This window comes from Strix aluco, chromosome 1, assembly GCF_031877795.1.
Source record: "Strix aluco isolate bStrAlu1 chromosome 1, bStrAlu1.hap1, whole genome shotgun sequence".
NCBI classification, from domain to species: Eukaryota; Metazoa; Chordata; class Aves; order Strigiformes; family Strigidae; genus Strix; species Strix aluco.
The window spans coordinates 158,041,887-158,067,451 of record NC_133931.1 but is presented as its reverse complement, the minus strand read 5'-3'; the positions used below and the strand labels follow the sequence as shown (position 1 = coordinate 158,067,451).

Genomic DNA, 25,565 nt, shown 5'->3' with positions numbered 1-25,565 from the left:
GGGGGGGGGGGGGGGCCGCGGTGTGTCTGGGGGGTCGCTAGCGGGGAGCTGCCAGCATGGGGTAACCTGCACCCCACGGCCCCCGCGGCTGGAGCCCCGGACCCCCGGGTGACCCTGCCCCCACATAGCTCCGGGGGAGGGGGGGAGGGGGCGGGGGGTCTGATCCTGGGTCTGCCGGGGGAGGGGGTGTCACCCGGGGGGGCTGGGGGTGACCCGGGGCGATGGGGGGACTGGTGCGACGTGCCGGGGGGGCCGTGCCTGCGGAGGGGTGGGGGGGCACCTAGGGAGGGGGCTGGGCGGGGTGGGGGGGAGCTCGGGGAGGCGGAGGCCGGGGGACCCCCGGGATGGGGGGCGGGGGGGTGCCGGGCCGGGCCGATCGGCGCCCCCGGGCCGGGCGTGGCGGGGGACCCCCCCTCCTCCCGGGTTCCCCCCCCCCGCGGCCATTGGCTGCGGCCGCGCTCGCCCCGCCCCGCGGGCCCGGCTGTCAACACGCAGCGCCCGCCGCCGCCCGCCGAGCCCCGCCGGGCTGAGCCCAGCCTAGCCGGGCCGAGCCTAACCGGGCCGAGCCCAGCCAGCCGAGCCGGGCAGGGTGGGGACAGCGGCTCCATCCCCCCCACAGCCGCTCCTTGACTAAATAAGGCCGATGCTGCGCGCACCGAGCGGGTAGAGCCGGGGGCGGGGGGGGGGGCACCGGCACCAGCACCAGCACCAGCACCGGTACCGGTACCGGTACCGCACCGGGCGGGGCAGGGTCCGGCACCGGCACCGCGTCCGGGACCGGCGGGCACCGGGCGGGGGAGGGCCCAGCCTTAACCCCTGCGCGCCCGCCCCGCATCCCGCCTCCCCCCGCCCCCCCCCCCCCCCTTCCCCCCGGGGCTGAGCCGGGCCCGGGGCTGAGCCGAGCCGAGCCGAGCCGCCCGCCCCCCCCCCCGCCGGAGCCGCCCCGCCGGCGCCGTCCTTGGCTCAAGGGCAGCGGGACCCCCCGCGGCGCGGGGCCGCCTCCCCCCTCACCCCCCCCCCCCCTCTCCCCCCCCCCCACCCCGGGGCCCGGCGGCGGCGCGGAGCGGGCGGCGGCGCTGCCCCATGGGCCGGGGAACATGCCGGTGCGGCGGGGGCACGTCGCCCCCCAAAACACCTTCCTGGACACCATCATCCGCAAGTTCGAGGGGCAGAGTGAGTGGGGATGGGGGCGCGGGGGGTGAGGGAGAGAGGACGGGGACCGGCGGGGCTGTGGGACCGAGTTTGGGAGTGACGGGGGCGCTTCTGGTTATGAGGTGGGTTTGGGGTGCAGGTGATTAAGCACCAGCTGGGTGGTGTCACCACCTCCCCTGGCCGCCCCCCCGCCAAGCCCCCAGCCCCAGGGCAGTGGTGTTGGGGTGCGGTGGGATTCCCCCCCCACCCGATCCCTGAGGAGGTCAAGTGCCAGCGGGGCTGGAGCTGCGCCCGGGGATCCCGGCCAGCCCGCGGCCTCCCACCACGCCGCGCCGGGCAGCGGGTTTTGGCAGGGAGACGCTGTTTCCCCTGTGCCGGGGTGGGGGGAGCCGGGGGGGCCCCGAGACTTTGCTGGGGTCAGGCCCAGAGTGTCCTCAGCGGGTCCGCGGGGGTGATGCCACCCCACGGGGCCGGGCTGCGGGGTGTCACTGCGCTGTGGGGGACAGGACGTGTGCCGGTGGGTGTCGTGGCCTGGCTGCGGCGGTAGGGTCCCCGGGGCGGTGGGGTCCCCGAGATGGTGGTGGGGTCCCTGTGGTGATGGCGGTGGTGCCGGCGGCTTGTGGGGTCTTTGGTCACCGAGAGGCCAGAGCCACCGATGTGTCCGTGGATGGATGGATGGATGGATGGATGGAGCGAAGCCTCCCCGGTGGGGGGCACGTCGACACGCAGGGCTGACCCTCCCCTCTCCCCCCCAGGCCGCAAGTTCATCATCGCCAACGCGCGGGTGGAGAACTGCGCCGTGATCTACTGCAACGACGGCTTCTGCCAGCTGTGCGGGTACTCGCGGGCGGAGGTGATGCAGAAGCCCAGCACCTGCGACTTCCTCCACGGGCCCCGCACCCAGCGCGGCGCCGCTGCCCAGATCGCCCAGGCACTGCTGGGCGCCGAGGAGCGCAAGGTGGAGATCTGCTTCTACCGCAAAGACGGTAGGAACCCACTGCCGGTGCCGCCGCTGCCGCCGCCAGCGGAGATTGACGGTTATTTGGGCCGCGGGTGAAGGCGGCCGTCCGTCACGGGCAGACAGACCCTTGAGTTCGTGGCGTGTCGAGGCGGGCGGCCGCGCCGTGCCCATCCATCAGCCCTGCTGCGCCGTGGGTGGCGCGTGGTGACGGCGCAGCCGGGAGCGTGGCACCGCTGGTGGGGCTTTGTCCTGCCCCATCGGCACTGCCAGGGGGGCCACAGGCCTCCCCGGTTACCGCAACGGCTCCCAGCGGGGTGATGGTGGCCATGGGTGCTAGTTGGGGTGCCAGGAAGCCACTTGCCGTGGGGCGGGAGCAGTGTGCTGCAGGGCGCTGCAGCAGGGGGGTGATGTGGGGTGCAAGGACGAGACCACAGGGAGCGGTGGGGGGACCGTGGTTCGGGGCTCCTGCCCCACTGGCAGCGACTCAGCCTGCCCTGTCCTGTGGGTCTGGCTGCCCCACAGCTGCCCCACGGCTGGCTAGGCCAGGCCGCGGGCCTTGAGCCTGTGTCAGGCGTCGCGGTGACACTGTCCCGGCACAAGTGCGTGTGGGGGTCGCCGGCTGTGCTGCACCCCCGTGGTGCTGGGGACGGGGGGTCCCTGCTCCGGGTGACTGTGCCGGCAGGTGGGTGCTGGGCTCGGGGTTGGCAGCCCCGTGTTGGCGGTGCCATGGCCGCCCCGTGCTGTGGTCGTCGCCGGTGCCTGCGCCAGGTGTCCCGGCTCTCGCGGCAGCTGTCTCCGGTTCTCAGCACCCGACCCCGGTTCCAGCGCGCAGAGTAAACAAAGCTGGTTCCCAGCTGCCGGCCCCACGCCGCTCTGCCAGCAGCCGCCACGTGGAGCCACGATGGCTTCAGCTCCCCGGTGCCGCCCCAGGGTGCTGGGGGGCCAGGCTGGGGCTGGGGTGGCTGCTGGGGACTGAGCTGGGGTCGGGGGGAGTGTGGGGGGAGCCCCCGGTGCCTGCGGTGCCTGGCGCAGCGGGGGCCATGGCGCAGCGAGGTGGGGGGGGTCTGGTGCTGGCACCTGGTGGGGTGCAGGCAGCACGTGGTGACAAGGCCCTCGGGGCGGGATGGGGGGTCCCAGGGGTGATGCAAGGTGGGGGTCCCCAGCCTAGGCCTTGCCGTGCCCTGGGGTGGGGTGCAGCTCCGTCCCACTGCCCCAGGCCCTGGCGTGAGGATGGGGTTTCCCATGCCCGTGGGCTGGGGTGCCGGAGGGGGCACCCCGGGACATGCAGCAGCGGGTGCCGGGGGGGGGGGGGGGGGTGGGGGGGGTGGCTGGTGCTGCGGCAGCGCTGCCCGCGCCACGTCCCCGGGGAGTGCGGTGTTTCCGATGGGATATTTATAGGTGGCAGCATCAGCGGGTGCGTGCGGGGGCCGGGAACTGCTCCTTAACCCTCCCTGCTGCGGCCAGGGCCTCCCTGGGGCAGGGGGGCTGGGGGGGGCTCTGCAGGACCCAGCTGCCCTCATCCGTGGGGCAGGGGAGTGGGGAGGAGCAGAGGTGGAGGCAGCAGGACCCCCTGACAGTGTCCGACCCCCGGGATATGGGGTTTTCCTGTACCCCCAGGTCTGCCCCATGTCCCAGGGGGGCTGTTGCGGTGGGTGCTGGCTGCGGGTGCTGCGGCAGGCAGCAGGGGCTGCTGGCTGAGCTGAGAGAGCAGGCATGGGGTGCTGGGGAGCAGGGGTCCCCAGAAGTCCTGCCTGCTGCCGGGGGACCCCAAGCACGTGCACCCCCCGCCCCCAGCTGCCGCGGGGCAGGGACCCCGCCGCCTCCGGCCTCATGGCCGGGCCCCGACAGCCCCAGCACATCCCCGGCACAGCCGCCATCACTCGCCTCATCAGTGCCTTCGCAGTCATGCCGCAACGCTGAACCCCACTCCTCCGCCTCGACGCGCCCCCCCCCCCTCAGCACCGAGCCCCCACCGCGGCACCCGTCACGGCCCCGGGTTGCGGTTGCACGACGCGTGGCAGCGCTGTAGCCGTGGGGAGCTGGCTGGGCCCCGCCGCGTCGCCTGCCGCTGCTGCAGCCATTAGTTTTGAGCGACGTTGTTTATACAGCCCCAGCGCTGCTGGGGACGCTGGAAGGTCGCGGCAACCGCGGGGAGCCATGTGCCCCAGAGACGGCCTTGGGCTCACCAGGGCAGCCGCCGTGGTGCTACGCCGCGGCTGCGGCAGGGAGGGGGCCAGGGAAGGCGCAGAGACCCCCCCCGCCACCGCCGACGGCCTTTGTGGCGGCGCGTGTCCCTTGCTGGCGGCCAGGCCGAGGGCACCAAGGAGCCACATCATGCCCTCAGCCCCCACCTGCCCGGCACGAGGTGGCACATTTTGGCTGCGGGCGCTTGCCCCTGCCCTGCCCCGTGCCGACACGGCTTCCCCGGCCCGGCCAAGCCCCGCCGCGGGCACCACGCTGGCACCGCGGCTCGGCGGCCACAGGCGAGGAGCAGCGGGGACACGTCAGCTCCCGCCAGCGCTGTCGGGGCCACCCGGGCAAGGTCGTGGCCTCGCGGCGGCACGGCAGCCACGCTGAGCGCCGGTGGCCTTGGCCTTGCAGGGTGGCGGGCAGCGTGCCAGCACCAGCACGGGGTGTTCTGGGGGGGTCCTGTGGGGAGCACACGCTTGGCTGGCCCTGGGGTCACAGCACCAGGCGCAGCACCGGGGGGGTCCCACGGCACGCTGAGGGCTGCAGTGCAGGGAGGGGTGTGCGGTGCAGGCAGAGCTGTGCCCTGGGGTGCCCGGTGAGGAGTGTGCAGGGGTGGGGGTGCAGGGTGCACAGCGTGGCGTAATGTGGGGTGCAGGGTGTTGGGGTGCACGGGGCAGGGTGCACAACATGGCAGGGAGTGGGGGTGTTGGGGTGCAGGGGTAAGGGTGCAGGGTGCACAGCATGGCATAATGTGGGGTGCAGGATTTTGGGGTGCAGGGATGGGGTGCACGGGGCAGGGTGCACAACATGGCACAGTGTGGGGTGCAGGGATTGGGGGTTGGGAGGGGGTGCAGGGTGTTGGGGTGCAGGGGTGGGGGTGCAGGGTGCAATGTGGGGTGCAGGGATGGGGCGCACAGGGGAGGGTGCACAGCATGGGACAGTGTGGGGTGCAGGGTGGGATGGGGGTGCAGGTGTTGGGGTGGAAGGGTGGGGGTGCAGGGTGCACAGCGTGGCACAGTGTGGGATGCAGGGTGTTGGGGTGCAGGGTGGGGTGCACGAGTGGGGGTGCAGGATGCACAGCATGGCACAGCATGCAGTGGAGGGTGTTGGGGTGCAGGGTGGGGTGCACGAGTGGGGGTGCAGGATGCACAGCGTGGCACAGCATGCAGTGGAGGGTGTTGGGGTGCAGGGGTGGGGGTGCACAGCGTGGGGTGCAGGGAATGGGGATACAGGGTGGGGTGCATGGGGTGGGGGTGCAGGGGTGGGGGTGCACAGTGCAGGGTGAACAGTGTGGCATAGCATGGGGTGCAGAGGTGAGGGTGCGGGGTGTTGGGGTGCACAGGGTGGCACAGCGTGGGGTGCAGGGTGTTGGGGAGCAGAGGGTGGGGGTGCAGGGTGTTGGGGTGCACAGGGCAGGTTGCACAACATGAGGTGCAGGGGTGGGGGTTCAGGTTGCACAGCGTGGCACAGTGGGGTGCAGGGTGTTGAGGTGCAGGGGTGGGGGTTCGGGGTGCACAGCATGGCACAGTGTGGGGTACAGGGTGTTGGGGTGCAGGGGTGAGGGTGCAGGGTGTTGAGTTGGAGCATGTGGGGTGGGTGTGGATGGATTTGGGGTGCGGGTCTGGAGGTGTGTCGGTGCATTTGGGGCGCGGAGGTGGGGCTGTGGAGTGTGGATGGATTTGGGGCACGGGTCTGGAGGTGTGTGGGTGCATTTGGGGTGCAGGGTGCACCCTGAGCAGGGGAGCCGCCCACCAGCCCCGTGCAGCCCCTCCCCACCCCCCCCTCCCTCCCCCGTGGGGCAGATTCGGTCCCTGTCACTCGTGGCTGGGGTCCCCGAGTCCGGGGGGGCCATGGGGGTGCAGAAGCCCCCAGCTGAGCTGGAGCTGGGGAGGGAGGCAGCTGTTTGGTGCAGCCCCTGGCATGGGGCCTGTCCTGGGCTGGGCAGGGTGCTGGGGGAGTGGGAGGCACAATGGAGGGGCGAGGGGGACAGGGTGTGGGGGTGACATGTGCAGGGCTGGGTGATGCTGGGGGACGCTATGGGGGTCAGGGGGCTCAGCGCATCCCCCACCTCTTTCCCAGGCCAGTGACGCTCTCTGGGCACGGGTGGGTTCATTGTTTCAGTGCCCCAAGCCCTGCACCCCACCAGGGCATCCCACATCCCCCCTGCACCCCAAAGCAAAGCCTCACACCCCGTTTCCCCGCGGGCAGGGGGTCACCGGGGCCGGGGCTGGCCAGAGGCCACTCTGGAACCCCGTGGCGTGTGGTGTGGCGTGGCGTGGCGTGGCCGTCCCACCGCGCCGGCGGCTGCTGCCCGCAGCCATATTTAGGCATAAAGCCGACGCGGCGGCAGCAGCGGCGGCGGTGCCAAGGGCCGCAGCCCCTGAGCTCGGCGGCGGGGCCGAGGGGGGGCAGCTGGAGTTGGGGTCAGCACACTGTGGGGGGGGTCCCCTCTGCCACCTGGGGTGGCTGAGACCACGGCTGGGCTCGGCATCCCCCCCCCCACTCCCTGCACCCTCCCGTCCCGCATGGGTTGGGGGTCCGCCTGCCTGCGGCCCCGGCGGCGTGTGGGGTGGGTGCTGTGGGTCCCTGACCACCCCCCCCCCCCCCACTCTCCCCCCTCCCATGCCCGGAGACCCCACTGACAGCGAGGTGAGGTGCGGCGCGGGGGGTCCCACCATCGCCCCTGCCCCGGTGGGCAGCGGGGCTGGGAGGGCCTGGGGGGGTGCCTGGCGCTGGCGCGTGTCCCAGCGGCCCGGGCTGGGGGATCAGCGGGATTAGGATTTCCCGTGGGAGCCGGGTGGGCGAGCGAGGATGAAGCAAAGCTGCCGGTGGTGCCGAGCGGCCATGTGGCCGTGCCGCTAATCCTCCCGCGGCGGGTGGCCTGGCCGGGGACCCCGCTGCGGCCGTGGCGTGCCATTCCCTGCCGAGCCGAGCCGTGCCGTGCCGAGCCGTGCCGCGCGCCTCCTGCGGCGTTGGCCCCTTGCCCGCAGCCCCACGTGCAGGCAGGGATTCCCCACGTGGGGTTGGGGGGCCGGTGCCAGCTGGCGGCCGCCGTGCCGGGCTCCCCGGCGCAGGCTGCTGGGCCCGCTGCCAGCTTTTGGGGGGGGACACACATGACATGCCGCGCGGGGGTCCCAGCGAAGGGAAGCGATGTGGGGGTGATCCAGCGCCCTGGCGTCATGCGTTTGTTCCCCCCTGCATCCCGTGTCCTGCTGCAGCCGTTGCAGGTGCCAGGGAGGGGATGCTGCATGGTGGCGGGGGGGGGGGGGGGGGGCTGCGGAGACACACACCCCCTCCAAGCAGCTCCCAGGGTGGATGGGGACCCACACGGGGCAAGGGGCGCGGGGTCAGGCTGGCCCCCACGACACAGCGCTGGGGGGGTGCAGGATGCTGCCCCATCCCCGTGCAGGAGAGGTTACCCTGGGCTGCCCCCCCCACCCAGCTGCAGCAGTGGGATTAACACTGCAGCTGTTAACGAGTCCTGAGCGGCTTAAGCCTGGGCTGGCACCCCAACTGCCCCCAGTGCTGCCCCCCCCCCCCCCTCCCGCCCCCCCAGCTCCTGCACTTGCCCTGCCTGGTCCCTGGGTTGTTCTGGGGGGCACTGAGGAAACGGGGCCCCTCCTACCCTCTCATGCCTCAGTTTCCCCCCCATGATGCAGCTGCAGTGGGGCTGGCACCCTGCTGAGTCAGCAAGGGTGGAGGGCAGGAGGGGGTGCCAGCAGGGATGGGGGGGCTATGTTGCCATGGTACCAACCCCCGCCCCCTGCAGGCAGCTGCTTCCTGTGCCTGGTGGACGTGGTGCCGGTGAAGAACGAGGATGGGGCCGTCATCATGTTCATCCTGAACTTCGAGGTGGTGATGGAGAAGGAGCGCCCGGGCTCACCCGTCAAGGACACCAACCACTGGGTCACCCCCACCAACTGGTTACCCGCAGGTAAGGCCGGTGCCGGGATGTGTGGTGTCACCAGTGAGACTTGTGCCAGCACTGGGGCCACACTGACCCTGCTCCTGCAGACCCTGTGTCCAGGTTGCCAGGCCCTGCCGAAAGCACTGTGCAGGCAGCGCCTACGGTGTGGGTTTGGCAGGTGGCCCCCCAGACCCTGATCCTGCCCTTTCCTCCTGCCCAGGGCGCAGCAAATCCTTCAGGCTGAAGCTGCCGGCGCTGCTGGCGCTGGCGGGGAGCAAACAGTCGCTGCCACAGGAGCCGCCCGACGCCGTCGTGGTGGACTTCTCCAAGCAAAGCAGCGAGTCCGGCCCTGAGGAGGCCACCTCCTCGCTGGAGCCCAGCTGCCCGGGGGGGGCCCAGCCCGAGGACCGGGCAGCGCTGATGGGGGACGGGCCGCCCGAGCCCCCCATCACCCACTCCTCGCCGCGCGCCGACCGCCTGGCCCTGCACACCGCCTTCTCCAACTGCAGCCTGGCGCGCAGCCGCTCGCGCGAGAGCGTCCACAGCGTGCGCCGCGCCTCCTCCGTCGACGACATCGAGACCATGAAGGGCGAGGGAGACAAGCGCTGCCACAACCGCCACGCCAGCGCCGGCATCAGCCTGCACCGCGGCTCCAGCACCGGTACGGCGCCGCCGGCAAACCCCGGGCGTTGCGCGCACCAGTGCCGGCACCCGCAGCTTCTCGCCCCGGCGCAGCGTGCGGCCGTGGGGTGAAGTCATTAGGGCTGGCAGCTCGTTAGGGCCAGGGCCGTCTCCTGGCACGGGGCAGCCATCAGCCACAACCGGAGGATGCTGCCAGCGGCTTGGCAGCGGTGCCGGCACGGGGCCGCGGTGGGACCCGTCACTGTCAGGCTCCTCATTACTGTAATGCTCCGTGCTGCTGGCAGCTCCAGTGCCCATGGCCCCCCGCCCCCCGTCACCCAGCGAGTGAGGGGTGGCTGGGGCAGCCCCAAGAGCCCCCCCCCGGCACTGAGCCCTCCATGCCAGGCGTGGAAACCTGCAGCCACCCCAGTTTGGCTGGCTCACTGGCCTCCCTGGTGCGCACCCCCAGCCCGGCTGCAGCACCCAGGGGGCTCACCCCCTTCCCCCAGCCCATCTCGCAGCCCCCCACCTATTCCACAGCCCCCACCCCCACATCCCGCAGGCCCGCATCCCCTTGGCAACACCAGAACAGCAGCAATTGCCTCGTTAACCCCCGATCCCGCTAAGCGCATTAGGGAAGAGAAAAATAATTACATTAGCGGTAAATGATAGCAAGCTGTCGGGTCACGGTCCTGCAACGCCTGGCTGGGGGGGCCCCCCCACCAGCCCCGGGGTTCCCCTCACCTGCTGTGGGCCCCCAGCGCCGCGGAACGGCAGGGCCGTGGCCCCACCTTGGTGACGGTCCCCCCGCCCAGGGGCCATGAACAACGTCCGGAGCGCCCTGCTGAACTCCACCTCCGACTCAGACCTGATGCGCTACCGGGCCATCAGCAAGATCCCCCAGATCACCCTCAACTTCGTGGACTTCAAGGCGGATGCTTTCCTGGCCGCGCCGCCCGGCGAGAAGGAGATCATCGCCCCCACCAAGCTGAAGGACCGCACCCACAATGTCACCGAGAAGGTCACCCAGGTGAGCCCGCGGGCGCCCACCACGCTGACGGAGGTGACCGGGCGATGCCGGAGGTAGCCGGGCAGTGCTCAGGGCATGGCCAGAGCCCGGAGGATGCTCCACATGGCAGCTGGCTGCCGGAGCTCGCAGGAAGATGCCAGAGCTTGCGGGAAGGTGCCAGAGCTCGTGGGGAGGTGCTGGAGCTCGCAGGGAGGTGCTGGAGCATGTGGGATGGTGCCAGAGCTCACAGGGAGGTGCTGGAGCTCACAGGGTGATGCTTGGGGCTCACAAGGCGATGCTGGAGCTCACAGGAAGGTGCTGGAGCTCACAGGAGGATGCTGGAGTGCGCAGGGACATGCTGGAGCGCGCAGGATGGTACCAGAGTTTGCAGGGAGATGCTGGAGCTCGCAGAGTGATGCTTGGGGCTCACAGGGAGGTGCTGGAGCTCACAGGACTGTGCTGGAGCTTGCAGGAGGATGCTGGAGTGTGAAGGGAGGTGCTGGAGCTTGCAGGATGGTACCAGAGCTCGCAGGGAGATGCTGGAGCTCGTGGAGTGATGCTTGGGGCTCACAAGGAGGTGCTGGAGTGTGCAGGATGGTGCCAGAGCTCACAGGGAGGTGCTGGAGCTCACAGTATGATGCTTGGAGCTCACAGGGCGATGCTGGAGCTCGCAGGGTGATGCTGGAGCTCGCAGGGAGGTGCTGGAGCTCACAGGGTGATGCCGGAGCTCGCAGGGAGGTGCTGCGAGGTGCTGGGGGCTGCAGGAGGGTGCTGGGGACACGGCTGGGTGCCTGGGGTGCCCCTTGCCCGGTGGGGTGCCAGAGGGGCCGTCTGGCACGGGTGTGAGGTGCGGGCTGGCGCTGGCGGTGCCAGGTGGCTGTTGTCCCCTGCCCCGTGGGGGCAGGAGGGTCCCTGTCGCTGCCCTCGGGGGGTTCGGCTGGGGTGGTCCCGGCCACAGAGCTCCCTGTGCCAGGGCGATGGGTGCCGTGGAGGGGAGGCACGCGGCTGGGACGGGCTCTGTGCAGCATGTAGGATCCCCGGGGAGGGGGTCACAGCGGGGAGCACCCCCACAGACTGGGACATCCCTCGGCCCCGGGGGGGCTGGGGGCTGGCAGTGGTGGCTAATCCTTGGCACGTTGTGTAACTGCCATCTGTCTGCGGGGAGCAGGCGGCGGCTGCTGCTTAATTACACCCTGATTCTGGCTCCTGCTAATGAACTGAAAGCCGCCGGGGGCCAGTGAGCTCCCGGGACCCCAGTCTGTCCCCACCCGGAGGCACCCCAGGGGAACCCTCTCCCTGTCCCCTCTGCCTTGTCCCCCCAGCCCTCTGGGGCAGCCCCCTGCCATCACTTCCCCCTGGGGACCCCGGCAGCTGGCAGGGGATGGAAGCTGCCCGGGTGCATCTGCCCACGCTCCCGCTCCCCAGGCAGCCCCCCCTGCCACGCGTCTGCTCGCACACGTGAGGGGGAGCCCCATTTGGGACTCCCCCGCTCCCCCACGAAGCTCCCGGCCCTGCTGCTGGAGCTCCTCTCCCAGCAGTGCCAGGGTGGGCACCCAGCCCTGCTCCCCTCGCCAGGTGGGACCCCTCTGCGGGGTGGGGGACCCCAGTGGGGGCCCCCTCAAACCCCCCTTCCCACTCCTTGCAACGTGCTGGCTGGCCTTCCCTGTTCTCTCCAGCGCGCTAACGAGCAAAGCATCCTGATTGCCTTTGCTGTGTAATTAATTCCGATGCTGTGGCGGCTGCTGCTGTGCGGGCAGGCAGCTGCCTGCACTGAGCCTCGGTCATTCCCTCCTGCCCATAACCGGCATCTCCACGCAGTGCCTGGCAGATGGGGGGGACATGGCTACCCCTCCAGGGTGAGGGGCTTGGCACCCATCACCTCCCTGGGACGGGATTGGGGTCCCCGCCGAGGCACCTGCTGCCTGGCACGTGCCTGCCGGGGCTGGACCAGGGCAGAATCGGGGGCCACGGGGTGCTGGCGTCGCGGCCCATGTGCCGGCGTGGCACGGGGAGCGGGCGGGCGTGAGCGGCCATTGGGTGACATGGGGATGGCCGCTGCGCTCAGGGCCCTGCCAGTGGGTTGGGGGTAGCCCTGGCTTGGGCATGGCGAGCCACCGGGCCGGCCGGTGCTGGGGGGGCCGGGGCTTCCCGGCGGCAGCACCGTGAATCATCCGCAGTGCCGGCAGCCAAAGGAGCCCGCGCGCCGCCCGCTCCCGCAGCTCCCGTCAAGGTCACCGCGCTCTTGGGCCTGCCGGACGGCCCCAGCTAAACCGCGCTGCGCCAGCACGGCGGGGATGGGGACGGGGACGGGGCCTGGCGTGGCCAGGCCGGTGGCTGGTGCTGGCCAACGCGGCTGGGATGGATGTTGCGACATCCCGGTGGCTCGTGGCAGCCCTGGGGACCCCCGGCCTGCTCCAGCAGGGACCCCGGCCCACGCGGTGCCCGGGCTGGGTGCTACTGCTGCCACCGCGCTGGCTGTGACCGACCCGGATGGCAGACAGTCTGGCACACCGCGGCGGGGGAGCACGTGCCGCTGCCCACCGTGGGTACGGTGGAGGCTGGGGGGGCTGAACCGGGCCTGGCTGTGGGGAACCCTGGCCCCGCTCGCCATGGGGTACCCCGCGGTGCTGCCGGCTGGGATGGGGTCTCACAGGGAGCTGTGGTGGGCTGGTGGCTCGCCGGCTGATGATGGTGGGTGGGTGTAAGGGCGGGGGGCGTGGGGAAGCCCCCACTTGACGGGGCAGGTCCCACTGAGCCCCGGCCTCGCTGGCACACGTTGGGTGAGGACGCTGCACCCCGGGGTCACCCCTCCGCCGGGGATGGGTGGGGGCTGCAGGGTGTGGGCGGAGGCGCAGCGGGGTCTCGCTGCCAGGGCTGGGCAGCAGCCAGGGACACCGGGAGCCGGTGGTGCCGGGAATCAGGCCGGAGCTGCCTGCAGCGGCCAAGGAGTCCCTGCGGCCAGCTCGGCCCCGTCCCCATCCCCGTCCCTGTCCTGCAGCCGCCTCGCTGGGGCTGGGGGGTCCCTCGGGGGACGGGGGGGTCTGCAGGCAGCCGCTCCAGACTCGGGGCGGGCAGGGGCTGGCAGCCAGGACTCCGGGTGCGGGGGACCCCAGGGAGCGACGCGCCCCCCTCTTCCCCCCTCCACCCCCTCACCCCGCCCCGTGCCTCAGTTTCCCCGCGGGGGTGTTCCTGGTCCCACCCCGCGGCGTGACGGGCCCGCGGGGAGTGGCGGAGGCTGGAGCCGGGGCGGGGGGGGGCGGCTGCCGGGCGGGGAGCGGGACCGGCGGAGGCGGGCGGCGGAGGAGGGGGGGGGACTCGGGGGGGGACTCGGGGGGGCGCCCGCCCCGCTCCATCTGCCGCCAGCTCGGGGCAGCGCCGGGCTCGGCTGGGTTCGGCTCAGCTGGGCTCGGCCGGGATGGGGGGCGGCGGGAGGGCGTCGCGGGGCTCCCCCCGCTGAGCACGACCATGGCCCCGGCGCGGCGCGACAGCGGCGACCGCCCCGACGGGGACCGCAAGAGCGGCCGCGTCCGCCGCGCCGTCCGCATCTCCAGCCTGGTGGCCCAGGAGGTACGGGGGGGCTGGGGGCTCGGGTTGGTCTCGGGTAGCGGGGGAGGTCCCGGGGAGCGGGGGGGGGGGGGTCCCCTCCCACCGCGCCCGCCCCGAGCCGGCCCCTTGCCCCGACGGCACCGGCTGCTTCGGGCTGCGCCGCTCCGGAGCCCCCCCCCGACTTCCCGAGGAGCCCCCCCCGGAGCCCCCTCGTGGCTCTGGACCCGCGGAGGGTCGCGGCGCGGCAGGGGGGCGGCCGTGTCCCCCGCAGAGGGAACGGGCTCCCGGGCTCATCCCCCCACGAGTGGCTGTGGGGTCTCGGGACCGTTCCCACGCGGGGTTGGAGCCCCCGGGGGCTGGGGGCGATGGAGCGGGGGGGTGGGCACCGGGGGTCAGGGCAGGCGGTGGCCCCGCTCTGGCGGGCTGCGGGGGGCTGAGCATCCCGGGTGTCGGCGGCTGGTGAGGCCAGAGAACTGGGAGCCACGAGAGCCACCGCGTTGGCTGGACTCCAGCCGAACGCCGGGGGTGCCGTGATCCGGGGCGGTGCGGGGCATCACCCACCCACGGGCACCCTGGCACCCACCCGGTGCCATGGCCGGGCTTGGCACTGCGGCCGGCTGTGCCGTGGCAGCAGCTGCGTAGTTGTGGCTGTGGCCGTGGCGAGGCGTGTTGCCGCATGGCTGCTCGGCGAGGTGCCGCGGCATCAGGAGGTAGTGGTGGCTACGGTGTCCCCAGGTGGTCCCCGTGGCCGGCCCATCGAGGGTGGCTCATGGCATGGTGGCACGGTGGCGGCGGCTGGGGTGTGGGGCGGTGTGGGTCAGCTCGGTGTCTGCGTCAGCGGGTGGGGGTCGGGTGTTGGGGCGGGCGTGCCGCCCCACAGGGACGTCACCCCGTCACGGGGCTTGACACCCCACCCTGCCACCAGCACCACGGGGTGTCGGTGCTGCCGTCGGCAGTGGGGTGCCTGCATCGCCACCCGGCCCGGGGTGGCCGCCCGTCCCTGGCGTCCATGTCGGGGGGTGCCGAGGGAGCTGCGCCGCTGCCGCAGCTCAATGCTGTGAGTACCGGCCACCACCGGCGCCACCCCAGGTGGGGACAGTCGGGCGTCGGGGTGTCCACACCACCGCAGCGCCTGCCGTACACGCTGCTGGGGCGGCTGGGTGTCTCTGCGGCCAGCTGTGCCTGTGCCTCGCCAATGGTTGGTGCCTGCCACGGTGAAGAGCGCATCGGGTGACACTGATGCTGGCCCCTGAGAGGGTGACAGGTGTCACGGCTGGTGTTGGGCACCTGCACTCATGGTGGCGGCTGTGGGGCACCCTTGGCACCGCGGGTGTTGGTGGGTGCCCTGCTGTGGGTGTCCCCAAGGGTGCCGAGTCCCCCGTCAGCGCTGCTGCATTTGGTCATGGATGTTAGGGTCAGTGCACGGTGGGTGTCAGTGTTCTGGTGTTGGGTGTCCTGGAGGGTGCTGGAAACCTGCTGGTGTGGGGTGCCTGGACGGGTGTTGGGTGTCTGCTGGTGCCGGTGTTGGGTGTCTGTGGCTGGTGGGTACCTGCGTGTGCAGGGGTTGGGTACCTGTGGGTTCTGGGTGCCGGTGTCGGCGCTGGTGCAGGGGTACCAGTGCAGGTGCTGGGTGTCTGGTTTGGGGTGTCTGTCAGTGCGGGTGTTGGGGGTCCGGGGGTTTCTGGAAGGGGTGGGAGTCTGTGCTCGGGGCAGTGCTGGTGTGTCAGCACCCACCTGGTCTCGATGCCGGGCGGTTTCGCCATGGATGTGCGGTGTCACCGCAAGCGCTGGTGTCAGCACAGCTCAGTGCGGCACCCCCGGGGCTGGGGGGTGTCGGGGTGTCGGGGCGATGAGTGGTGGTGGCTGGGGGATGGCCCCTGGCCGCGGGTCGGGGTATTTGTGGCAGCGAGGGGGCCGTGCCCCGTGGGCGTGGGTGTCTGGGTCACGGCAGGTGCCGCACCGGGTGCCTCCGGGTGTGCGGGCTGGGTGTCGGGTGCCAGTGTCACAGCAGGTGTCGGCGTATGTGTCACCGTGAGCGCGAGGTGCCGCCTGCCTGCGCCGGGGCGGTGTACGTGTCACCGAGTGTCGGCACCGCCGGTATCTGTGTCGCGGTGACTGATAGGTGTTGTGTCACCGCCAGCAGTCCCGCTGCCTGTCGGCGTCACCGGTGTGGCATTGTGCCCTGCCGGGCCGGTGCGACTGTCCGTGACCGGGGGCGGGGGCCGGAGTGTCACCTCATGTCAGCCCGGCACAGGCACATGGTCCAGGCTGAGGGTCTGCGCCAGCTGGGGGTGGGGGGTCAGGTGCTCCTGTGACGGGTGGGGGTCCGCAGTGGTGCCGGGCACCAGGGCGTGTGGCCGTGCCCATGCCACATGTGCTGGGCACGTGTGGGGGAGTCCCCAGCCCCTCACCGCACCACCTCCGAGCCCTGCGTGGCACGGGGGGGCTGGGGGCTGTCCCCGCGGCTGGGGGAACGGGGGGGGGGGCTGTCCCTGGCAGTGGTGCAGCGGTGGGGGTGTCCCGGGTCGGGGGGTGTGTCTGTGGGGCTGACGGTGCCCGTCCCCTCTCGCCCTCCAGCCATCCATTCTCAGTTGCCTGCAGGGCCGGGGGTCCCCCCAAAATGGGGGACGCGGGGCGGGGGGGGGGTCCAGTGCAGTGGGGTCCTGGTGGTGGTGGTGTGTCCCTGGGTGTCTGGGGTCTCCCTCCATGCACAGCCGGACCCTCCTGCCACCCCCCCGCAGGCCCCTCTGCCACCATCCAGCCCCCCGGGGGATTGGGGGGGGGCATGCTGCCCCTGGCCTCACGCAGGGGCTGTGGGTGGGCAAGGGGCCAGAGCAGGCGGGGGGAGGACACACCGGGGGTCGCACCGGGCTGAACGGGGGCACGGAGACCTTTTTGGGAGGGAGGGCAGCGTGTGGCCCTGCTGAGGCCCGGGGCACCTGCCCGTGCTGCCCATCCTGCCCGCGCTGCCCGTCCTGCCTGCACTGCCCGTGCTGCAGGCAGGGATTTGTCCCAATTTGGCGCGGCAGCTGCGTTAATTTTAGAGGCTGGCTGGTTGCTGGAGCCGCCCCTCGGCCCCCCCCCCCCAACCGCTGATCACCACGCACCCCCCAGGCTCCCCCCCCGTACCCCCACGCCCCGCCCCGGCTAAAAATGGAGCGGGGCTGGCAGAGCCGCAGCTTAAAGGGGCCGTCGGGGGCTGCCCGGGGTGGGGGTGCGCGTCTGGGACCCCCACCGGACCCCCACCTGCTGTGTGGGGCCCTGGAGCCCCGGGAGGGGTGGGCTCTGCCCCACAATACCTGTGTCCCCGCCATGCCCCTGTCCCCCTGACCCCCTGTGTCCCCGTGGGACCCCAACCCCGTGTGTCCTGCAGCATCCTCACCCCCTGTGTCACCCTCCCGGTACCACAAACCCCCGTCCCCCCACCGTACCCATGACCTCACCTGCCCCCGTGGCAGCGTGACCCCGTATGATCCCTCAGCAGCGTGTCCCCCACTGTCCCCCTGCAGCACCCGTCCCCCCCTGCTGCCTGGGGGGTGGCACGTTTTGGGGCAGGGGGTACTCGAGGCACAGCCCCCGCCCTCGGGAAGGGGCGTGCGAGCGGCCCCTGCGCTATTTCCACGTGCGGCCCCTTCCCCATGCCAGTGCCGCCAGGACCACCCGCCGCGCGGGCCACACACATGGCCCCGTCCCTCCCCGTCACGGGGCGCGTGGGGACGCGGGTGCCGGCAGGGAACCCCTGCGCGTGGGTGGCAGCGGGTGAGTCACAGCTGACAGGGACCGCGGCGCGTCCCCAGCGCCGTCACCGCGTGTCCTCCGTATCGGCGTGGCTGTTCCCGCGCCGCCACACCGCTTCCCCGGGCTGTGCCACGGCACGCGCCCCATGAAGCCACCAAGGCCGGTGGCACCTGGGGACAGTGGGTGACAGGGGCCACGTGTCCCCCATGGGGTCATCTGCGTCCATAGGAATGTTTTGGGTGAGCCGGAGGGACGAGACCCACGTTCCCCGGCCTGTGAGCGCTGTGCGGGTTTACGTGTGTTCGTGGCGTGTTCGTGGCGTGCACGCGCCCCACGGCATCCTGCTCACCGCCGCCGTGCTGGGCTGCATCCCCCCCACACCAGGCTCAGCTGCCGGCACCAGCACGGCGCCCGGACGGCCAAAGGGGTGCTGACAGCGTCGGGATGTGTCCCACTGCATGCCGTGCTGGGGCAGCTGCTGCCTGGGCTCGCTGCCTGCCCCGCTGCCTGCCCTGCTGCCCGTGGTCACCTGCGGCTGCACCAGGGTCCCCGTTGCGGTGGCCCCACGCCACGCCGTGGCACTGAGCCCCACCAAGCCCTTCGGCACGTTGCCACGTATGGTGCCGCATCACGCCAGGCCACTGGGCACCCCGAGTGCCGGAGGGGTTAAGGGGCGGGCGGGGGCCGGGCGGAGGTGGGGCGGGGGGGCACATCCCTAGCTGTGGCAGCGGGAGCAGGGCAGGCTGGGAAAAATTTCCGCCCCAATAATTTTTCTCTCGGCTGCCGGTGGTGCGTGTCTGCCGCCTGCCGCGCGGCCACTCTCACCTCCCACTGACGCCGTCCCACCGAGGGGTGCCCGGCTACCGTGCTCGGCCAGGCCAGGGCGGGTATTGGGTGCCAGCGGGGGTGTCGGGATGGGTGCAGGGTCTGCTGGTGGGGGGCCGTGTCCCCGGTGCCCACAGGGCAGCCGGCGGATGGGCGGCAGGGGCTGAGTGCCACCGGCGCACTATGGGCTGGACCCGGCCCCACGGGCGGCCGTGAGGATGCTGGCATCGCTCCTGCAGCTGCTCCAGGAGTTGCCGGGTCCCCCCGCAGCCCCCCCCGGGGCCGGAGCAGGACCCATGTCCGGCATCTCCCTCTGCGGCACCTGCCTGTGCCTTGACGGCGACGCTGCTCATGCCGCGGGGCCGAGCCAGGAGGAGAAGGTACCGGTACCGTCGATACCCAGCCGTGGCACATGCCGGCAGACCCCGAGGCAGGGGGCCTGGCACGGCTGTGCCTGCGGGACTGCTCCGGGGAGGGGTGGTGGGTGCTGCCACGCGTGAGACAGGAGGGTCTGGGAGCTGTGCGCACCCCAGGGGACCCGTGTCCTAGTGGTGGCCGCGGGTGGGCTCGGGGTCTGTCCCCCTGCAGCCGCCACCGGCTCTGGGTTTGGCGTGGTTACGTAAAGCTGCCTCTTGCTCTGCCGCTGCCTCAGCATGCACCCACACCCCCCACGGGCGGCACGGCCTGGGGAGCCCTCCCTAGCCCCCCCAGGGAGCACTGCACCCCCTCGGGGCTGGAGTGCCGGATGGGGCCCAGGGGTGGCTGCGCCCCATCACGTTCTCCTGTTCTCATGGCGCAGCCGCGGTGGCGCAGCCAGACGGTACGAGCTGTGCCGCCGCCAGGCACCGGCAATTCGGCACGGTGCGGGGGCACGTCGTGGCTGGGAGCGGGGGCAGCGCTGGGAGGGACCCCCCCTTGGGCTTGTGCTCCCAGGCTGTGCCCCCGTGGCCGGGCAGGGCTGTGCTGGGTCTTCTGCTACGCAGTGGTCGGGGGGGTATGGCCGGGGTTGGCATCACCCCCTTCTCCTGTCCCTGCCTTCGGGTACCTGGGGCTCCCTGTGGAGCAGCTGGAGGTGGCCAGTGGCCACCAGCCCCAGGGCTGCACGGCCCTGGCACTCCCTCCCCGCCGCAGGGCCCCTCTGCCCCACAGCACCCTCTCACTCGGTCCCTATTTATAGCCAGTGCCCCCCATCCCGTGGCCGGTACATCTAATCCCAGTGCCAGGCGGCCGGGATGGACGGGCGCAGCTGCTGGGGCACGGCTGTGCCCCCCCAGACCCCCATGTCTGGGTTGCGTGTGTGCACACACATATGTGTGCATGTGTGTGGGGAGGGGAGGGCGGCGGGGGCTCCGTGGCACTCGTGCCCTGGCACGGCAACAGCCTGGGGTGGCCGTGCCAGCCCGCAGCTGCGTCACTGGGTGTCTCCAGGGCTGCTGGCCCTGGTTTGGCTGCAGCTGTGCCAGGATCCCGCTGGGTCGGGGAGCCCAGGCAGAGCTCCAGGGTGGCCGCTGCTGCTTTGGGGGTGGCAGGGGGTGGGGGTGGCGTGGGCCAGGGGCTGGCAGGGGGGCTCGGCCCCACAGAGCTGAGCCCTGCCCGCCCGCCCAGGTGCTGTCGCTGGGCGCTGACGTCCTCCCTGAGTACAAGCTGCAGGCGCCGCGCATCCACAAATGGACCATCCTGCACTACAGCCCCTTCAAGGCGGTGTGGGACTGGCTCATCCTGCTGCTGGTCATCTACACGGCCATCTTCACCCCCTACTCGGCCGCCTTCCTGCTCAACGACCAGGAGGAGGCCCAGCGCCACAACTGCGGCTACTCCTGCAGCCCCCTCAACGTGGTCGACCTCATCGTGGACATCATGTTCATCATCGACATCCTCATCAACTTCCGCACCACCTACGTCAACTCCAACGAGGAGGTGGTCAGCCACCCCGCCAAGATTGCCATCCACTACTTCAAGGGCTGGTTCCTCATTGACATGGTTGCCGCCATCCCCTTCGACCTGCTCATCTTCGGCTCCGGCTCTGAGGAGGTACCTGCCACCTCGCCGGGGTGCCACCGTGCCCTGGCTGGGCTGGGTGCTGTTTCAGTGCTGGGTGCTCCCTGCGGGGTGATGCTTGGGGGTCCTACCTGTGCCCCCAGGCTGGGGCCGGGTGCCTGAGCTGCCGGGGCAGTGGGTGCCGGCTTGGGCACAGGCAGCGTGTAGCACTGAGCACAGGGGTGGGTGAATCTGAGTCTGGCTCTGGGGGACCCCCCCAGCACCCCAGCACCGATGGAGTGGTGCCGTGCTCACCGGGGTTTAACCCAGTGGTTAATGTGCCTCTGTGGGACCCCCCCTAGCAGCAGGGGGGTGGGGGGGTGTCTTTGCCCCGGGGAGGCGGCGCTGGGGACACCTGAGCCTGAAGTGGGGAGAGGGGTGGGGGCAGGACAGGCCCTGGCACCCTGCGCTGTCGGGGCTGGCGGTGCCCAAACCAGGGGGGCCACCGGGAGGGCTGGGCCTGGCTGCTGCCTGCTGCCTGGTCCTGTGCTGGGATGGGGGGTGTCTCTGTGGGGAGGCGGGGCAGGGCTGCCCTTGCCTGCAGGGAGAATGGGGTTCCCTGGGTTGGGGCAGGGACTCCCCTCCACCTTTCTGGGGGGTGCTGAGTGGGGGTCTCCCTCAGTGACACCCCCCCCACCGCCCCTCCACCCTGCAGACCACCACCCTGATTGGGCTGCTGAAGACGGCGCGGCTGCTGCGCCTGGTGCGGGTGGCCCGCAAGCTGGACCGCTACTCGGAGTACGGGGCAGCCGTGCTCTTCCTCCTAATGTGCACCTTCGCCCTCATCGCCCACTGGCTGGCCTGCATCTGGTACGCCATCGGCAACGTGGAGGGGCAGCGCATCGGCTGGCTCCACTCCCTGGGCGACCAGATCGGCAAGCCCCTCAACGCCAGCAACCCCCTCTACGGCCCCACCATCAAGGACAAGTACGTCACCGCGCTGTACTTCACCTTCAGCAGCCTGACCAGCGTCGGCTTCGGCAACGTCTCCCCCAACACCAACTCCGAGAAGATCTTCTCCATCTGCGTAATGCTCATCGGCTGTGAGTGCCCCGGCCCCTGGCCGGCCACGGGGGGGGCTGCTGCAGTCGTGCCAGCGGGGAGGGCACGTGTGGGCCGACGGGGGAGCAGGGGGGGGGCATGTGGGAGCGTGCGAGTGCATGGGGGAGCTTGCATAGGCGTGTGGGAGCATGCGTGTGAGCACACGTGTGTGTGACCGTGCGTGTGTGTGTGCGAGCTCGCGTGTGTGTGGGTGTGCATGCGCACATGAGTTGTGCCAGGGCAGGGTTAGACTGGCTATTAGGAAGTATTTCTTTCCAGAAGGGGTTGTTGGGCGTTGGAATGGGCTGCCCAGGGCAGGGGTGGAGTCCCCATCCCTGGAGGGGTTGAAGAGTCAGGTTGACCCAGCGCTGAGGGATCTGGTGGAGTTGAGAACGGTCAGTGTGAGGTTAATGGTTGGACTGGAGGATCTTCAAGGTCTTTTCCAACCGAGATCATTCTGTGATTCTGTGAGCATGCACTTGTGAGCACCCATGTACGCGTGTGAGCCTGTATGCGTGTGACAGAACACGTACGAGCACGTGGGGGTGAACACGCGCACATGTCATCCTGCACCGCTGGGCCTGCCTGCACTGGCGTGCACCCGTGAGCGTGCCACGGAGCCACTGCCCGTCCGTGGGACAGCCCCGCGTGTGCGAGGCTCCGCGAGCTCCCCGTGCTCCTGCGGGCCTGGGCGCGGTGAGTGCGGGTGCAAAGGCTGCGTGTTGGGGTGGGGGGAGCCCAGTGGGACCCCCTGTGCTGGCTTGGGGCGGGCAGGGCGGTGTGTGCGCTCACACGCGTGTGTGGGGCTGCATCGCGGAGACGTGCCCTGATGACGATGGGCGCCCCATGCTCCCGGTCCCCACGTTGCGGGGGAGCTCTGGGGGAGCGTTGTCAGGGGCCGCCCCTCACGCCGCTCGCCCCCCGCCGCAGCCCTGATGTACGCCAGCATCTTCGGCAATGTGTCGGCCATCATCCAGCGCCTGTACTCGGGCACCGCGCGCTACCACACGCAGATGCTGCGCGTCCGCGAGTTCATCCGCTTCCACCAGATCCCCAACCCGCTGCGCCAGCGCCTCGAGGAGTATTTCCAGCATGCCTGGTCCTACACCAACGGCATCGACATGAACGCGGTGAGCGGCCGGACAACAGCACGGCCCCCACCGTCCCGGCCCCCCAGCCACGCAGTGTGACCCCCCCGCCGTGTCCCGCAGGTGCTGAAGGGCTTCCCCGAGTGCCTGCAGGCAGACATCTGCCTGCACCTGAACCGCAGCCTGCTGCAGAACTGCAAGCCCTTCAAGGGGGCCACCAAGGGCTGCCTACGCGCCCTGGCTATGAAGTTCAAGACCACCCACGCCCCCCCCGGCGACACGCTGGTGCACGCCGGCGACGTCCTCACCGCCCTCTACTTCATCTCCCGTGGCTCCATCGAGATCCTGCGCGGGGACGTGGTGGTGGCCATTCTGGGTGAGCCCCCGAGGGACCCAGCGCCGGGGTGGGGGTGCCCCCGTCAGCCCTGGCAGCAACAGGAAGCCTGACGCCCCACCTTCCCCGGTGCCGTGTACCCCCCCCCCCCAGGGAAGAACGACATCTTCGGGGAGCCGCTGAACCTGTATGCGCGGCCGGGGAAGTCCAACGCGGACGTGCGGGCGCTGACCTACTGCGACCTGCACAAGATCCACCGCGAGGACCTGCTGGAGGTGCTGGACATGTACCCCGAATTCTCCGACCACTTCTGGTCCAGCCTGGAGATCACCTTCAACCTGCGCGATGTGAGGGGCTGCTGGGGGGGACGGGGGGTATGGACTGCGCAGGAGGCACCCATCCTGCTCAGCCTGGGGGGTCCTGAGGAAGTTGGGGGCATCTGGCACGGGGGGTGCCCAGGGATGGGGGACAGCCACCACAGGATGCCCCCCAGCATCGCCTGGCTGCTAGGGGGACACCACACCAAAGCCCCTCAGCATTGCACCCCCCCCGGCACTGGCACCAGCACCACGTGCTGCCCACGCAGCTTCCCGCAGTCCCCAGTCCGTGCCAGCCTGGGGTGGGGGGGTCTGGCATCCCTCCCAGTCTCACACCCCGCCCCGCTCCATCCCTGCAGACCAACATGATCCCCGGCTCCCCGGGTAGCGACGAACTGGACAACGGCTTCAACCGCCTGCGGAAACGCAAACTCTCCTTCCGCCGGCGCACGGAGAAAGGTGGGACTGGGGGAGGCCGGGCTGATGGGGGGGTCCGTGCCCTGAGGGGCTGCAGTGACCCAGGGCGTGTCCCCCCCACAGACGCGGCCAACGCCGGGGAGCTGCGGAGCGGGCAGAAGGCGTTGCGGCCGGGCAGGAGCTGCCAGGCGCCGGGGGCCCCGCGCGGGCCGGCTGAGTGGGAGCCCTGCCACTCCAGCTCGCCCTCCAGCTCCCCCTCCAGTGACGAGGACGAGCCCCCCGCGCCCGGGCCGGGGGCCGCCGCGCTCTCCCCCTTCCGCAGCGCCCGTCCGGGCAGCGAGGCGCCTGCGCCCGTCGAGGCCGAGGAGCGCAAGGGCAGCGACATGTGCAATCCCCTCTCAGGTGGGGATGAGGGGGGCTCAGGATGGGCTTGGGGGTTCCCCTATTCATCTCCTCCCTGCTCAGGGTTCTGTGGACCTGCCCCCGGCAGCTCCTGAACCCCCATCGCTCCATCTGCCTCTCCAGATCCCCAGCCCGTGCCCTGCACCTTTGCCTGCACCCCCTCTGCCTTTGCATCCCTGTGCTCTGCTTGGGGGGGGACCCTGCTGGGAGACCCCAAGGGTACTGATGTTTTCTACCCCCCGGCCCCTCGCCTTTACAGGAGCCTTCTCGGGGGTCTCCAACATCTTCAGCTTCTGGGGGGAGAGCCGGGGGCGGCAGTACCAGGAGCTGCCGCGTTGCACCATCCCGGCACACGCTGCCCTCAGCATCCCGCTGCCGGCCCTGAGCCGCCGCCAACGCTCCGAGGTGGAGACGCGCCTCGACCTGCTGCAGAAGCAGCTCAACAGGTACCTGGGGGGGGTTAGCAAGGGCAGGACGATCCCATGGGAGCCCCCCGATCGCCCCCAAAGTGCCCTGCGCACGCCCCAACGCATGTCTGTCTGCAGGCTGGAGACACGCATGGCCGCGGACATCAGCTCCATCATGCAGCTGCTGCAGCGTCAGGCCGTGCTGGTGCCCCCCGCCTACAGCACAGTCTCGTCTCCTCACCAGCCCCCTGGCCCCCCGTGTCCGCTGCAGCCCATCCTGCCCATCACCCCCATCCAGCCTCTCTCTCAGGTGAGCACTGCTTAGTCCCCAGACCCCCAAGTTTGGGGCAGCCCCTTTCCCCATCCTCCAGCCCCACTGCGGGCTAGGGTTGCCCCTGAGCCCCCCAAGTTGAAGGCAGCCCCTCTCCCCATGCTCCACCCACGCTGCAGGCTGGGGTCACCCCTGAGTCCCCCAAGTTTGGGGCAGCCCCTCTCCCCATGCTCCACCCACACTGCAGGCTGGGGTCACCCCTGAGCCCCCCAAGTTTGGGGCAGCCCCTCTCCCCATGCTCCAGCACCACTGTGGTTTAGGGTCACCCCCGAGCCTCCCACACTTGGGCCAGACCGTTCCTGTGCCCCATCCCGCCATCCTCCAGCCCCACTGCAGGCTGGGGGTCACCCCTGAGCCTCCCAACTTGGGGGCAGCCCCTCTTCTGTGCCCCCCACTGCCCATGGGTGCACCCCAAAGCCGGGTGGGGGGCACACCGAGCCCCCTCTCCCATCCCTGGCCTGGCGGTGACCCCGGCTGCCCTCACTCCCACAGGTTCCCAGCTACCCAGTGCCGCTGGAGCTGCCGCGTGCCCCGGACCCCCGTGACGACCCCCTGCCACCGCCACCAGACGTGGTGCTGCTGGTGGAGCCAGCGCCGCCGCGTCGGCTCTCGCTGCCCGGACAGCTGCCCGCCACGCCGGACACACAGACGCTGCATAGACACTGCTCCGACCCCGGGAGTTAATGGCCAGGGCAGGGACGGGGCCGGGACCCCCGGCACGACGGGACGCGGGACCCCGTCCCCAGGCCGCCGGCCGGGCCGGTGGGCTCCAGGCCACCGTCCCCCACGGACAATCCCTCCCGCCGCCGGCAGCCCGCGGGGGGGGCGGCGGGAGCCCCTCAGCACCCCCACGTTAGCTGGCCTAACCCGGGGGGGCCAGGCCCCCCTGCCCCGCCGCCGCACCGGCGCTTCCAGGGCTCGGCTGGCAGGACTGTCAGACGTGTGCTGCTCTTCGCCCCCCTTCCTCCTCCTCCTCCTCCTCCTCGTAGTGCCGCAGCCCCTTCCCCAACCAGACCCCCGGCCGGCCGGAGCCCACAGCGGGGCCGGCAGCGCGGCGGAGGAGGGGGGAGCGTGGTGGGGAGCTGCGCGGGGTGCGCACACGCGTGTGTGTGTGCGTGTGTCATGCGTGTTCCCCCGTGCTGCGGGTCTGCCCGCTCGCACTCGCCCCGTGTGTGCACGTGTGTGTGTGTGTGTACTCGTGTCCAGCGCCCCGGGGACGCCGTGTGTGTCTGGGGCGGGGGG

At 71.4% G+C, this 25,565-nt stretch overlaps 1 protein-coding gene across 1 annotated transcript; it reads left to right on the top strand.

The window, feature by feature from the left end:
• The first annotated feature begins 1,003 nt into the window (after positions 1-1,003).
• On the top strand, positions 1,004-25,565 carry KCNH2 (potassium voltage-gated channel subfamily H member 2). Its single transcript, XM_074842493.1, has 15 exons — positions 1,004-1,173; positions 1,908-2,138; positions 8,073-8,237; positions 8,431-8,871; positions 9,647-9,861; positions 19,555-19,980; positions 20,642-21,029; positions 21,958-22,157; positions 22,239-22,491; positions 22,603-22,796; positions 23,126-23,225; positions 23,307-23,585; positions 23,845-24,031; positions 24,131-24,302; positions 24,816-25,565. The coding sequence occupies exons 1-15, from the start codon at positions 1,098-1,100 to the stop codon at positions 25,005-25,007; spliced, it is 3,519 nt and encodes a 1,172-aa protein (XP_074698594.1). The 5' UTR covers positions 1,004-1,097; the 3' UTR covers positions 25,008-25,565.